The sequence below is a fragment of the Vipera ursinii genome, assembly GCF_947247035.1.
Source record: "Vipera ursinii genome assembly, chromosome: 4".
Classification (NCBI taxonomy): domain Eukaryota; kingdom Metazoa; phylum Chordata; class Lepidosauria; order Squamata; family Viperidae; genus Vipera; species Vipera ursinii.
This window is the reverse complement of record NC_139514.1, coordinates 45,176,154-45,189,340: the sequence shown is the minus strand read 5'-3', so window position 1 is coordinate 45,189,340 and position 13,187 is coordinate 45,176,154. Positions and strand designations below refer to the sequence as shown.

Genomic DNA, 13,187 nt, shown 5'->3' with positions numbered 1-13,187 from the left:
CTGCGTGAGACATGTAGTTTGATTAGTATCTTAATGAGACACAAATAAAATACAAAATGCATTTTTCCAAAACTTTACCATAAGATATTCATGTAACTACTCCTCACCGTTGGAATTATATCCAGATTTTCAAAGTCCAACCCTTAAACCAGACATGTCAAACACAAGGCCCGGGGGCCAGATCCGGCCCGTGAAGTGGTTTCATGCGGCCCGCGAAGCCATCCTGGAAACAGTGAGGGAACGGCCCCCACTGCCTTGACCCTGGCCCAGAGACCCTCCTTCTGCCAGAGACCCTCAGATCTGTCTCACTCCTGCCCAGGCCCCCATAGGCACCCTTGATGTGAACGATGTAGAGCTGGCCATGCCCACCTAGTAGGCCATATGCACTCTAGCCACGCCCACCCAGTAGGCCACGCCCACCCAGACCATACACACCCGGCCCCCTGAGGGCAACCGCAATGCTGATGCGGCCCTCAATGAAATTGAGTTTGACACCCCTGCCTTAAACGCTTTGCGGAGACAATACGTATTTATACAAACGGTTAGTGGAAACAGAAATAAATTTTAATATCGCAAGGCTAATACGTACACTTATGTCTAAGAAATGGTGAGGTGGAGGACTACAACCACAATTACAAAGATTTAACCAAATCCCAAAAATATGTGCAAAGAAAGGAGAAACAGGAAAAGCATTTATAAAATGCCTGCCCCTTTCACACTACACCAACGGGAAACTTCCTTCCCGCCCCATCAGTCCCTTCGTGGAGAATGGTGACGTATCTTGGAGAGCCTTTCACGCCAGAAGCGCCATTTGTAATCTGCGTGTTGCTGCTTGGGTATCGTAGTTTTCCCTCCCAATAAACTCTATTGGAGTCTTAGACGAATGAGACTACACTTCCCAGCATAACCCGCACCACCCGAGGGTTTTCTAAGCTCTTCAGGAGAAACTAAGGTACAGTCAGCAAAGCGGTGAATGATACCGGAAGCCGGGTAGCCGAGTAGCAGCCGGGTCCTTGTAGGACGCGCCAGGGCAAAATCGTTAGAAATGGCCGGGGAAATGACGGTGTTGGGTAAGTATCTGTTAATTGGGGAGCTTTTATCTAGTTACTTCTAGTACGTCGTTCCTTTCGGTGAATATAATGATTTTCTCCCTCCCCTCCTAGGGAGACAGCCGAAGTATGGTATTTGAATTGAAACCCACTGTTCAGGATCGTAATGTGCCAAACAAACTGGCTCTGCTACCATTAGTTATGGTAGCTGATTAGAAATTTCAGTGGTAGTAGACACAAGTAGCGTTCAGGTGACATCGGAATGCTCACCATCATGTTCTGCTTTTGAACTCGGAAGGAAATGGAAGATCAAGTTGGGAAATTAAATAAATAAATAAATAAATAAAATGGGGACTTGTGGTCTGAGGCTTAAACTAAAATAAATGCAGTGAGAAGCTTCAAAATTTATTATTTGCGGGTTTTTCTCTGCATTTATCTTAGTGGGAATCGACAAAGCCACGGGCAAAAAAGAACATTTGTTAATCTGGGAATAGAGGAAGCCAAAAAACCCTTACATTCCCCTCCCCCCGCCCCCCGGATGTAATGTTTAGGAATTTGTGTGTGTATCCTTATCCTGATACAGACAAAACCTTATTCAATAAATTGTAAGAATGTTTAACTCATATGGCTAAATATGTAAATGCATTTCTAAACTCCCTAGCATAGTTTCAAAATGTTTGTTTTCAAATGTGTACTTTCTAATGGTAGAAATCCGGTGTATAGTTCAGGAAACATATTGTGAAATGCTCATTATAAATGCTAAACAAAATTATAGCTTTCCAAACAAGAAGTGCTGTACTTTGGATAAAGGAGAAAAGAAGTTTGTTTGTTTATTTATTTATTTATTTATTTATTTATTTATTTATTTATTTATTTATTTATTTTATTAGACTTATATACCGCCCTTCTCCTGTAGGACTCAGGGCGGTTCACAAGGTTTTTAAAAACAATACAGCAAATTACAAAAATTAAAAACAATTAAAATGATTACATTAACCTTGGCATAAAAACCCCAATTAGAATACAATTAAAGCCCCAGTTAATACTCTCAGTCCAGGCCAGAAAGCTCAAAGAGCCAGGTCTTCAGGTCCCGGCGGAATTAATAATGATAAAATGCAATAATACATTTACAAGACTCTGTTGCATTGAAGAAACAGATAATACATTTGTTTATATTGAAATGAATTAGTTGATTTTAATCACTCTTTCCCCACCCACCCCATCCTCTTTTTTTTTTCTTTTTTCTTTTAGGTTCTGCTATTTTGACCCTTTTACTAGCTGGATATCTAGCCCAACAGTATTTACCTATGCCCACACCAAAAGTAATAGGGATTGACCTTGGTACTACATACTGTTCAGTTGGAGTGTTCCTTCCTGGTAAAGGACAAGTGAAAGTGATTCCAGATGAAAATGGACACAACAGCATTCCAAGCATAGTGTCATTTACTGAGAATGATGTGTATGTGGGATATGATGCACTAGAATTAGCAGATGCAAATCCACAGAATACTGTGTATGATGCCAAGAGATTTATAGGAAAGATCTTCACCACAAAGGAACTTTTAAATGAAAGCAGCAGATACCCATTTAAGGTAAAGTTAACTACTTGCTTATCAATGATTTTAAATAATCACTTTCTTTCCTGTTGGGGAAAAACTGGAATGCTTCAGATCTTATGAAATTTTCATGTCCAGCTGCTTTTTTGAAATATGTTACTGTTAAAAGGTAAAGGTTCCCCCGCACATGCGTGCTAGTCGTTTCTGACTCTAGGGGCCGGTGCTCATCTCTGTTTCAAAGCCGAAGAGCCAGCGCTTGTCCGAGAATATCTCCGTGGTCATGTGGCCGGCACGACTAGATGCCAAAGGCACACGGAACGCTGTTACGTTCCCACTGTAGTGGTCCCTATTTTTCTACTTGCGTTTTTACGTGCTTTCAAACTGCTAGGTTGGCAGAAGCTGGGAGAAGTAACAGGCGCTCACTCTGTTATGCGGCACTCGGGATTCGACCCGCCAAACTGCCGACCTTCTGATCGACAAGCTCAGTGTCCTAACCCACTGAGCCACCGTGTCCCTATGTTACTGAAACTTAATTTTTTGGTGGCTTCTTCGATTATCAATTGTATTGAATATGTGTATTTAATATGGATTATATTGTATGCATTCTGTTTGTCCCTGGCTGTGAATAATGGAAGATCAGACATTTGTTTACAATTAACTTTCCGTAGCATATTCTGTCATCATGTAGTTCCCAAAGAAAATGAGGAATAAATGACTGCTTACAAGGAATAAGCCTTGCAGTCTTAATCATATTCATTTTCTTGTAAGTTTGGGTTCCTTGACAACTTTTGGCAAGGTTCGACTCATCATTAAATTATGATTTGTTTACTCCAGATGCACAAAGCCCTCCTGCCATGTTTAACCAGCTTATTTGTTTTTCCTTCCTTTTCTCTGCCAGTGTGCAGCTAATAACTCAGGTATCCTAACAGTTATAAAGGATGATTTTACTTTGGATTTTGTAATTGCATTGTCCATAGTATCTTTAAAAGTGTTTGGGGAAGAGTTTTTATTTGTGAATACTTTTCAGAGGAAAATAGATTGTGTATGTGTGACAGTTTAATTATTTTTAATGAAATGTGCTGCTCTTTTGTGTTCTGTGTTTTTTTTTTTTGCTTTTATTGTTTTGAGAGAGGAGTTGTTAGGATATTTTCCTGTGTTAACTGTGAAGTTCTTGATTTGTGGTAGGCAGTTTATTTAATAGGCAATGTGTTTTTCTTATGTATTTCTTACAATATACTACAATTTTTCACTTATGAAATGTGCATTTTCTTATTCTTCTTTGGAGGCAGTTATGTAGTTTAACATTTGCAGTTGAATTTTTCACTTATATCTTCTGCTCACATTTGTGTGAAAAATCTGGTAACAAGGAGAATGAGGATCCTGGAATGTGCATGTAAAAAAAAACCTCACTTTTCTAAGCTGTTCTTGACTTTTGCTCTGCAGAATTGCAAGAAAGAGGCATTAATACAAGAAAGATACAAATGAGAAATAAAATAAAACATCAGATTTAGAATTAGATTTGGTGTATAGTACAAATGTATGCAAAAATGTAGGCACTTTGGTCAGAATAATCCCTAAGAAAATAGAGATGGTTTGATGTAGTGGTTAAGGCACCTGGCTACAAACTAAGAGACCATGAATTTTAATCAACCCTTAGACACAAAGCCAGCTGGGAGACCTTAGACTAGGGGTAGGCAACCTTGGCTCTTTTATGACTCATAGACTTCAACTCCCAGAATTCCTGAGCCAAGGTTGCCTACCCCTGCCTTAGACCGATCCTAGAAACAAGGCAATGGTAAACTGATTCCTAAAATTTTGCCAAGAACTGCAGGGACTAGTCAAGACAATGACTATGAGTTCAGACTGACCCAGAGGCACCCAGATACACATATAAAAAGAAGTGGACATAAATTTCTACATAGTACAAAGTATTTCTGCAAATTTGAACATGTTTCTATTAATATGCAATTGTTTAAGATTTTGATGTATGTAGCAAGTACAGATATTTAGAGAACCTTTCAGTTAATACTTTTAACAGTAAATGAAAAACTTGTAGCTCAGGGTTGAAATAAGGGGTCCTTGGTGTTCTCTGCTTTCTTGCAGATGTTTCTAGGTAACATCATCAGTGCATATCAGGCATTATGATGATATTACCTAGTTTGGGTAATGAAATGTCTGCAAGAAAACAACCAAGTTTAGAGAGCACCAAGGATCCCTCACTTTTAGCAGTTCTTTTGGCACAAATAACAACTACAAAAATTTTCTTATAGACAATTAAGAGGCTCTTTATTCTTATGTATTTCTGCAATGGTCGTAAGCATGAGAAACAGTCATAAGTCACTTTTTTCAGTGCCGTTATAACTTCGAACAGTCACTAAACAAATGGCTGTAGGTTGAGGATTACTTGTGAAGCAGACATGTCAAACTCACGACATCACGTGACGTCGCACAACGTATCAGGACAGTTTTGCCATTGCCAGCAATGGGGTGGGCGTGGCTTCCATGTGATGCATCCGGCCCGGGGGCCAGCAGTTTGACACCCCTGCTGTAAAGTATTGCCTAATTGTCTGCACTTGTCCAAATCATTGTTTTCTTATTTAGAGCCTGTAAACTGGTCATAAATAGTACTGATTCAAATTTACAGAAGTTGTGTTTATACCCAGCAAGCAAAGGTTGTGTTAATTTCATTTTACTTGGGAATTTGTTGAAACATACAGTTTGATCAAGAGTAGCTGAACTTTGGAGAACATATATAATGTAAAGAAGTGCTGAACATTGTATTAACCTAATTAATTTTTGCCAGAAATAAACCATGGTTTGTTTTCCACATAGCTGAAACCAGCTAATGGTTAAATAAATACTGTACAGCTTAATATGTAAACTGGGCCTATGTTAGATAATATGTTCCATTTTTTGCTCCTTTTCCCTCTCTCAGATTCTTAACAACAAAGGAACTGCTGAATTTTCTGTTGTAACCAATGAGACTATTAGGGTAACACCAGAGTATATTAGTTCTCAGCTTCTTTTGAAATTGAAAAGGATGGCAGAGGAGTTTCTCGGAGTGCCTGTTTCCAAAGCAGTTATTTCAGTGCCAGCAGAGTTTGATGAAAGACAGCGTATCTACACAATTAAGGCAGCTCTCCTTGCAGGTGATGCACATATTTTTCACATTTCCTTAAACTCAGTTTTCAAAGGGTCCTAAACTGGAGCAGCAATGAAACCACAGGTTTTATTTGAGGAATTTGAAGCCACAATGAAATCCCTGAATGATTAAAATGAATCACTGTAAATGCAAAGTAGAATAATCTCTATTTTAAATACTTATTACTTTGTTGAAAGAGTTCCAAAAGTAGACATATATTAAGTTTTCACTTAAATTACCATAGTATTATATTTGACATAAAAATTGTACAGTATACAGTTGTTTATGCTTGAACATATATTCTGTTGACTGTGAAGTGTGTTTGAAAATGAAATATCTTTTTATCTTTGTAGGACTGGACGTTTTGCGGGTAATTAATGAGCCTACTGCTGCAGCATTGGCATATGGCCTTCACAAGGCTGATGTATCCAATGTTCTGGTAGTAGATCTGGGTGGAGGAACCTTGGATGTCTCCCTGCTAAATAAACAAGGAGGGATGTTCCTGACTCGAGCTATGGCAGGTAAATAAATGCTTTTATTAATTATGTGCAATATTTTTTTAAATTATCTCTTACTACTGTCTTTATTACAACTCGTGACTGAATAATGACTGAACACAAAGATCATGCTTCTTCCATCCAGTGTTTCTTGTCATAATATGAGAAAAGACATAAAGCAAATGGAAACATTGCATTAATCACGACAGCTATTTATTTGTTTTATGTGTTGTGTGAATCCAGTTTCTCTGGTGTTTTGAACCATGATTTAGCAAAATATGTAGATTTAACTACAGAAATTCTGTCCGTGGTATTACAGTTACCATGATTTATTCATGCAAATAAGGTAACATTTATAGTTAAGTACACATGATTATAGCTTAAATCATATGTCTTTTTGATATGTATTTGCAGTTTGCCAGTGCACCATATTAAATATGGACTGCTAGCTGTAATTGATGGCCTATTGTTCAACTCAGCAGTTTTTTTCAAACTAGGTTAGCAAGAATAATTTTGTTAAGCCCATGGCAGGTGTAACACATGCTCTATCTTACTGAGATACCTTACTCTTCTCCAAGTGTTTAATGCTATTACATCTATATTTATTTCCCTATCAGTTATCTGATATATGTAGATTTTGTCTTTTAGGGAACAACAAACTTGGAGGGCAGGACTTCAATCAACGGTTGTTGCAATTCCTCTATAATGAACTCCATCACACATATGGCTCTCTGCCCTCTAGAAAAGAAGAAATACATCGTCTCAGGCAGGCTGTAGAATCTGTCAAATTAAATTTGACAGTTCACACTTCTTCAACAATCCAAATTTCTCTTACCATGCCAGAGAAGAAAGACCAGCGTGAAAATTTGCAAAAGGATAACAGACATGAAAATAATCCTTCAGAAACTGAAATGACAGAGCACAGAAAAGATAGCTTTTCAAAATCTCTTGATGGCACATGGAAAACAATTAGCTTTGAAACAGAAATTTCCCGAAAACTCTTTGAGACTTTAAATGATGACCTTTTTGAGAAAATCCTTGTGCCCATTGCACAGGTACTGAATGAAGGACATCTGGACAAGGAAGAAGTAGATGAGATTGTATTAGTTGGAGGTTCCACCCGAATTCCTAAAATACGTAAAATTATCACAGAATTCTTTGGAAAGAAACCCAACACCTCTGTTGATCCAGACCTAGCTGTTGTAACAGGGGTGGCAATCCAAGCAGGAATTGTTGGGGGATCTTGGCCTCTTCAAGTTAGTGCTGTGGAAATTCCAAACAGGCATTTACGGAAGAAAAATTTCAATTGAACTTCAGTGTTCTTGCATTAATATTTTTTTAATAATATAAACAAAACAGGATTCTATTTGTTCAACTAAATTCTTTTGGCATGATGCTGGACTTTCAGTATACATTAGTTCCTCCCCATCATTGAAGAGATTCAGAAACTGGATTTAAAAAATATTTCATTTTTCCCTGAGTTAGCAGAACAGTGAGCTCATTATTTAAAGAACCAATGATCAGAAGCTTCATTCCTGAAACTATCTTATTGTCCTGCTTTAATAATGAACAGAACCTCAAGACTTCATTACTTGAATAAGGAACAAAATAATTTGAAGTAATGATGACAATAGTGTTGGTATTGTATCCTGATATTTCTCAGGAGTTTGTATTGATTGGGCCTGGCCTGACATGGAGCAGTATTATTATATATCAGTGAAGTTCCTCCTAAATGGCATTTAAAAGCACTTTTCCTAACATTGTTCAAGCCTGATCATGGTTTAGTTACTGTCAATTCTGTGTCTGTGTTCATTAACACTATAAACTTTGGGGAGATACCACTCTTAATATCTAATGAGAGGTGATCATTGTACACAATGACTTCCTATATAGAAGTGGGCACTAGTTAACCATTGCTGATTATATGACAGAATGATCCTTTTTGATATAATACAAAACTATTGAGTAGTGTTATAAAAATGAACCTTGGGTTCATATGCTCCCCTTTTCTCCAGCAAGGCCATGAGGAGATTGAAGGTAATTGCTTCCGTTTTCAATTTATTGCAATTTAGTGTTATGCCTTAACCCTAAATTATGGTTAATCTTAAATATGCATACTGAAACATGCCTTCTTCATAACCACTGTTTGAGATTGGCTTGCTCCAATAATTCACAATTCAAGCTGACCACAGTTAGTTTATGGTTTAGCAACATATGGATATCCCATGGATTCATACAAAACTTTCATACAAGTCTATGTGGAAAAGTAGCGTCACATCACAATGAAATAAATATATGAATTTTCCCTAATAGTCAATTCAGTTTCAAAATACTTTAAACTGGAGACAAATTATTTTGTGTGCGTGTTCTAATACTGTTCCAACTGTACTGAAAGATAGACCTCAAAGCAGCCTATTTTTAACCTTTAAAAATATGGTGAGGTTTAGAATTTCCACTATAGTTAAAATGTTATCAGAACACTTCAGGAAAATTGAAAAAGTTGTTTCAAATTTTAAATGAGACATTTAAAGCTGGAGATATTTTGAATTTGGAACATTTTTAATATTGCTGCATAATTATTATAAAGATAAACTGTCCACATGTTAAGGTTTAACTGCTAGTCCAATGCAGGGTGAAGCTTTTTAACCATTCCATAGAACATCTTTTGAAGGACCAAGTTTAGAAAATAGCGAAGACAAAAAAATAATTGTTGATAACACTCCATTCTTTTCAATAAAATGCTGGTATTTTCAGGCTGCTGATGTCATAAATATTGAAGTGTATAATCTTGTTTTTATGTCCAGATGCATAAATTAAAAGACATGGAACTATTTTCAAATACTTAAATGTCAAAAAATAAATCACAAGAAACATTGCATTGTAAATGTGATAAGTGGTTTATAAATTCATAAATAAAAAATATGAAATATATTTGTGTATTCCTCTACCTTATTAAATAAGTGTGACTTTATCTGGCGCGTAGCCTAAACAATTTTTCTGATCATGATGGTTAGTAAATGTAACTGAGGAAGTTATTTTTTACATTTATAATTGCCTTCAATCGAACAACTTTCAGTTGGCAGCATTTGAGTACTTTGAATAGCAAAGTTTGTTATAGTTCAATGCTGGTGATGATCGCAAGAAGTAACTTTTTGATTCTTGGAAAAAAAATATGGAGTAGTCTTCAAGGATAATTGGGATCTATCCTCTGGATTAAGATATTTTGGGAACTTCTAGTCTTTATGTAGGTATTGCCAATTATATTAATTTCAACAACAAATGAGAGATTCGACAACCATTTGTCTGAAATGGTATAGGGTTTCCTGCCTGAGCAGGGGGTTGGACTAGAAGACCTCCAAGGTCCCTTCCAACGCTGTTACTGTGTTCTAAATATTTTACCAGTACTGGTGGTTTGGAATTTTGGTTTTTAGGGTGCTTTAAAGTTGTCATCAATTTTTTATTTGGTAAAACAAATTCCTTTTCAAATGGAACAGTCCTTCAAAGGCAGTTTGTGATTCTTGAGTTTCAAGTTTATGAGTATCATCAGTTTCATAAAAATATTCATGATTCAAAAGTATCTTCCAGAATGTGCGATATTTAGCATATTAAGTTAGTTATTTCAGAGGGAATTTAAGAGCTGAGCAACAGGAAAGAAATCCAAATTAAACAAGCTGTGTTTGACATTCTTTGAGGGTATTGGAGAAAATTGTAACTCCTTGGAGTGGAGATTTAAACACTGTATCAATAGTAAATTGCTCCCCTACCGCAATGAGAAGACAATGTGAACTATCCTTTCATAATCTTGTCAACACAAGACCACATCCTGTTATTTCTAAACCAGTAGCAATGCTTCCATGTATTACTATGCTCAGAATAACACTTTTTACTTAAAAGAAAACCCCAAAAACAATTGCCAAGGCAGCATGTTGATCCTTTTTAAAAAATTTGAATGCGTGCTAAGAACAGTAAGTAATGATTGTATGGTGGAAAATAAACTACAAAATAAATATTACAAAAGTGTATGAAATTTAGTTGTGAAAAATGTACTTAAAAGAATAAATATACCTGAAGTTAAACTTTTGCCTTATAATAACAATATTTCAGTCATATTAGGGAGGAAAACCCTTGATTTTTTTTTTTTAGCAAATAGGTATAAATTCTTTCTGGTTTGCCTAACTTAGAATTGCCTCTGTGCAATCTGATAGAAATAGCATCTTGCAATTACACCTGCTTACGTACAGTATCATACCAAAGAAACCAAAATATTTCTATCACTATTAGATTGCTAGAGCAGGTGATCAGTATCCCTAAACCTGAGCTGTGAACTACTCCATTGGTGTAGTCCACAGGTCGGCAACCTGCGGCTCCGGGGCCGCATGCGGCTCTTTGAGTCGTCTCTTGCGGCTCCCAGCCGCCCGGTGCGCGCGCACCTCTTCCAACGGGCAGTGGTGCGCGCGCACCTCTCCAAATGGAGAGTGGCACCGCCCGTTTGGAGAGGTGCACGCGCACCTCCCCGAATGGGCGGAGGTGCGCGCGCACCTCCCCAAACCTTTGGAGAGGTGCGCGCGTACCTCCGCGCGAATGGGCAGCGGTGCCGCTCTTTCAGGAAGCTGCCGCGGCCCGTCTGTGAAGCTGCCGAAAGCGGCAGCTTAGCAGACGGGCCGCGGCAGCTTCCTCAAAGAGCGGCACCCCTGCCCATTCCGAGAGGTGTGCGCGCACCTCTCCGAACAACCGGAGGTGCGCGCGTACCTCCGCGCGAATGGGCAGCGGTGCCGCTCTTTCAGGAAGCTGCCGCGGCCCGTCTGTGAAGCTGCCGAAAGCGGCAGCTTAGCAGACGGGCCGCGGCAGCTTCCTCAAAGAGCGGCGCCCCTGCCCATTCCGAGAGGTGCGCGCGCACCTCTCCGAACGACCGGAGGTGCGCGCGTACCTCCGCGCGAATGGGCAGCGGTGCCGCTCTTTCAGGAAGCTGCCGCGGCCCGTCTGTGAAGCTGCCGAAAGCGGCAGCTTAGCAGACGGGCCGCGGCAGCTTCCTCAAAGAGCGGCGCCCCTGCCCATTCCGAGAGGTGCGCGCGCACCTCTCCGAACGACCGGAGTTGCGCGCGCACCTCCCCAAACCTTTGGGGAGGTGCGCGCGTACCTCCGCGCGAATGGGCAGCGGTGCCGCTCTTTCAGGAAGCTGCCGCGGCCCGTCTGTGAAGCTGCCGAAAGCGGCAGCTTAGCAGACGGGCCGTCGCCGTCGGGCAACCGGGAACCGGTTCCATCTCATTTTTTAAAAAATGGCAGCCGCGTGCGTCCGCGCATGCGCAAAAAACCTTTTTGCGCATGCGCGTGCATGGACACACGCACGCGGCTCCCTCTTTTTTTAATTTGTGATGGAACCGGTTCCCAGTGGCTCTTTTTCTTTTTTAGGTTGCCGACCCCTGGTGTAGTCAGTGCTTTTTTTGTAAAAGAAAAAGGTGCCGGAACTCACACGTCATACAACCCGCCTTACCTACCCTACAAGGTTCCATCCAAAAAAGGTGCCGGAACTCCGTTCTGAGCGTTCTATGAGAAAAAAGCCCTGGGTGTAGTAATGCATGAGCTACAAAAGATTGAGATTCATTTGAGAAGTTAAGAGTATTTTGTGCATTGTTTAGAATATCATACAACTCATGAGCTTTCTTATTTTATAATAACACTAACAGTATTAGCTATTTTCTTTTTGGAGCCATTTGGCTTTCTGTTAAAAATATTTATGTACTGAAATTGCTCTGACTAGTTTCTGTACAATGAAATAATACAAGACTGCTATTCATTTCATACTTTCATTTGAAGCCTCACACTTGGTTTGACTAATATGTATCTTGCTATCTTTTCTGCTATTTTATTTCCTTCTGGATTGTGACACACAAAACGAATGGGCTGCAGACTAATGAGAAATAATTTTTCGGCATGGCAAATTATGCCTTTTTATAAGAGGGACTGCATTTATAAAAAGGTGTTTTTGTATTACAATAAAATATTTTTTTATAGTAATTAGGGCATTTTGTCTTTCAGAGACACATACCTTGGGAAAGGAACAGGAACCAATTTGGGCAACAAAGTATAATGTAGATTTGATAGAAGGTGTTTTAAATCCTCTAATGTTTATATATTACTTGTTACTTCTTTGGTTATTGAATAAAGGAATTATTTACCACAATTTTTCTGAAAGAGCTTTTGGCATGGTGTTATTGTTGCGACTTGTCTTTGGTCAAGGGAACTGAAGTTGATTTCACCTTTGAATCTTCACTGGTCTTGGAAGCATGACAAAACAAAAAACCAAACGAGCAAGTTTGGGGGAAAAAATCACAGGACTCCAAATAGTTTCTCTTCTTAAATAGCAGAATAATTACGCTTTTATATTTAATTGGAACTTAATTAGCTAATTTCAAGGTAGCTAAGATGCCATTCAGTTATCTCTAGGTTAATTTCAGAGACTGGGATACAAAAGAATTGGCATGTAGAAAGAATAATTATCATACGTGACACCTATCTATTCTTTCTGAGGACAAGCGTAATTGGATTGTTTGTAAGACATACAAAAGAGAGTCAGCAGGTCTGTGAGGAAATACATTGAATTTCTTGCTACTTAGAATCAGATATGTTAAATGACAATATATTTCTTTTCTGTCTAGTTGGAAAGAGCTGCCTAGCAAACACCCAGACGAAGCATTATTTAGATCAGGGTTCTTTAAACGTGGCCCTTTTATGACTTGTGGACTTCAACTCCCAGAATTCCTCAGCCAGGCAGAGGAAAGGCCTCTGCAGCCCAGAATGGAGCTCTGGGATATACTCAACTAGGGCAGGGGTGTCAAACTCAATTTCACTGAGGGCCGTATCACCATTGCTGTTGCCCTCGGGGGGGGCAGGGGCATGTGGCCAGGGTCGGCATGGTCTACTGGGTGGGCATGGCCAGCTCTAC

At 39.1% G+C, this 13,187-nt stretch overlaps 1 protein-coding gene across 1 annotated transcript; it reads left to right on the top strand.

Annotated features, from left to right (window-relative positions):
- The first annotated feature begins 928 nt into the window (after nucleotides 1-928).
- Nucleotides 929-9,226, top strand: HSPA13 (heat shock protein family A (Hsp70) member 13). The gene is made up of 5 exons (XM_083362036.1): nucleotides 929-1,070; nucleotides 2,301-2,641; nucleotides 5,541-5,754; nucleotides 6,101-6,268; nucleotides 6,893-9,226. The coding sequence occupies exons 1-5, from the start codon at nucleotides 1,046-1,048 to the stop codon at nucleotides 7,552-7,554; spliced, it is 1,410 nt and encodes a 469-aa protein (XP_083218162.1). The 5' UTR covers nucleotides 929-1,045; the 3' UTR covers nucleotides 7,555-9,226.
- Nucleotides 9,227-13,187: the final 3,961 nt, after the last annotated feature.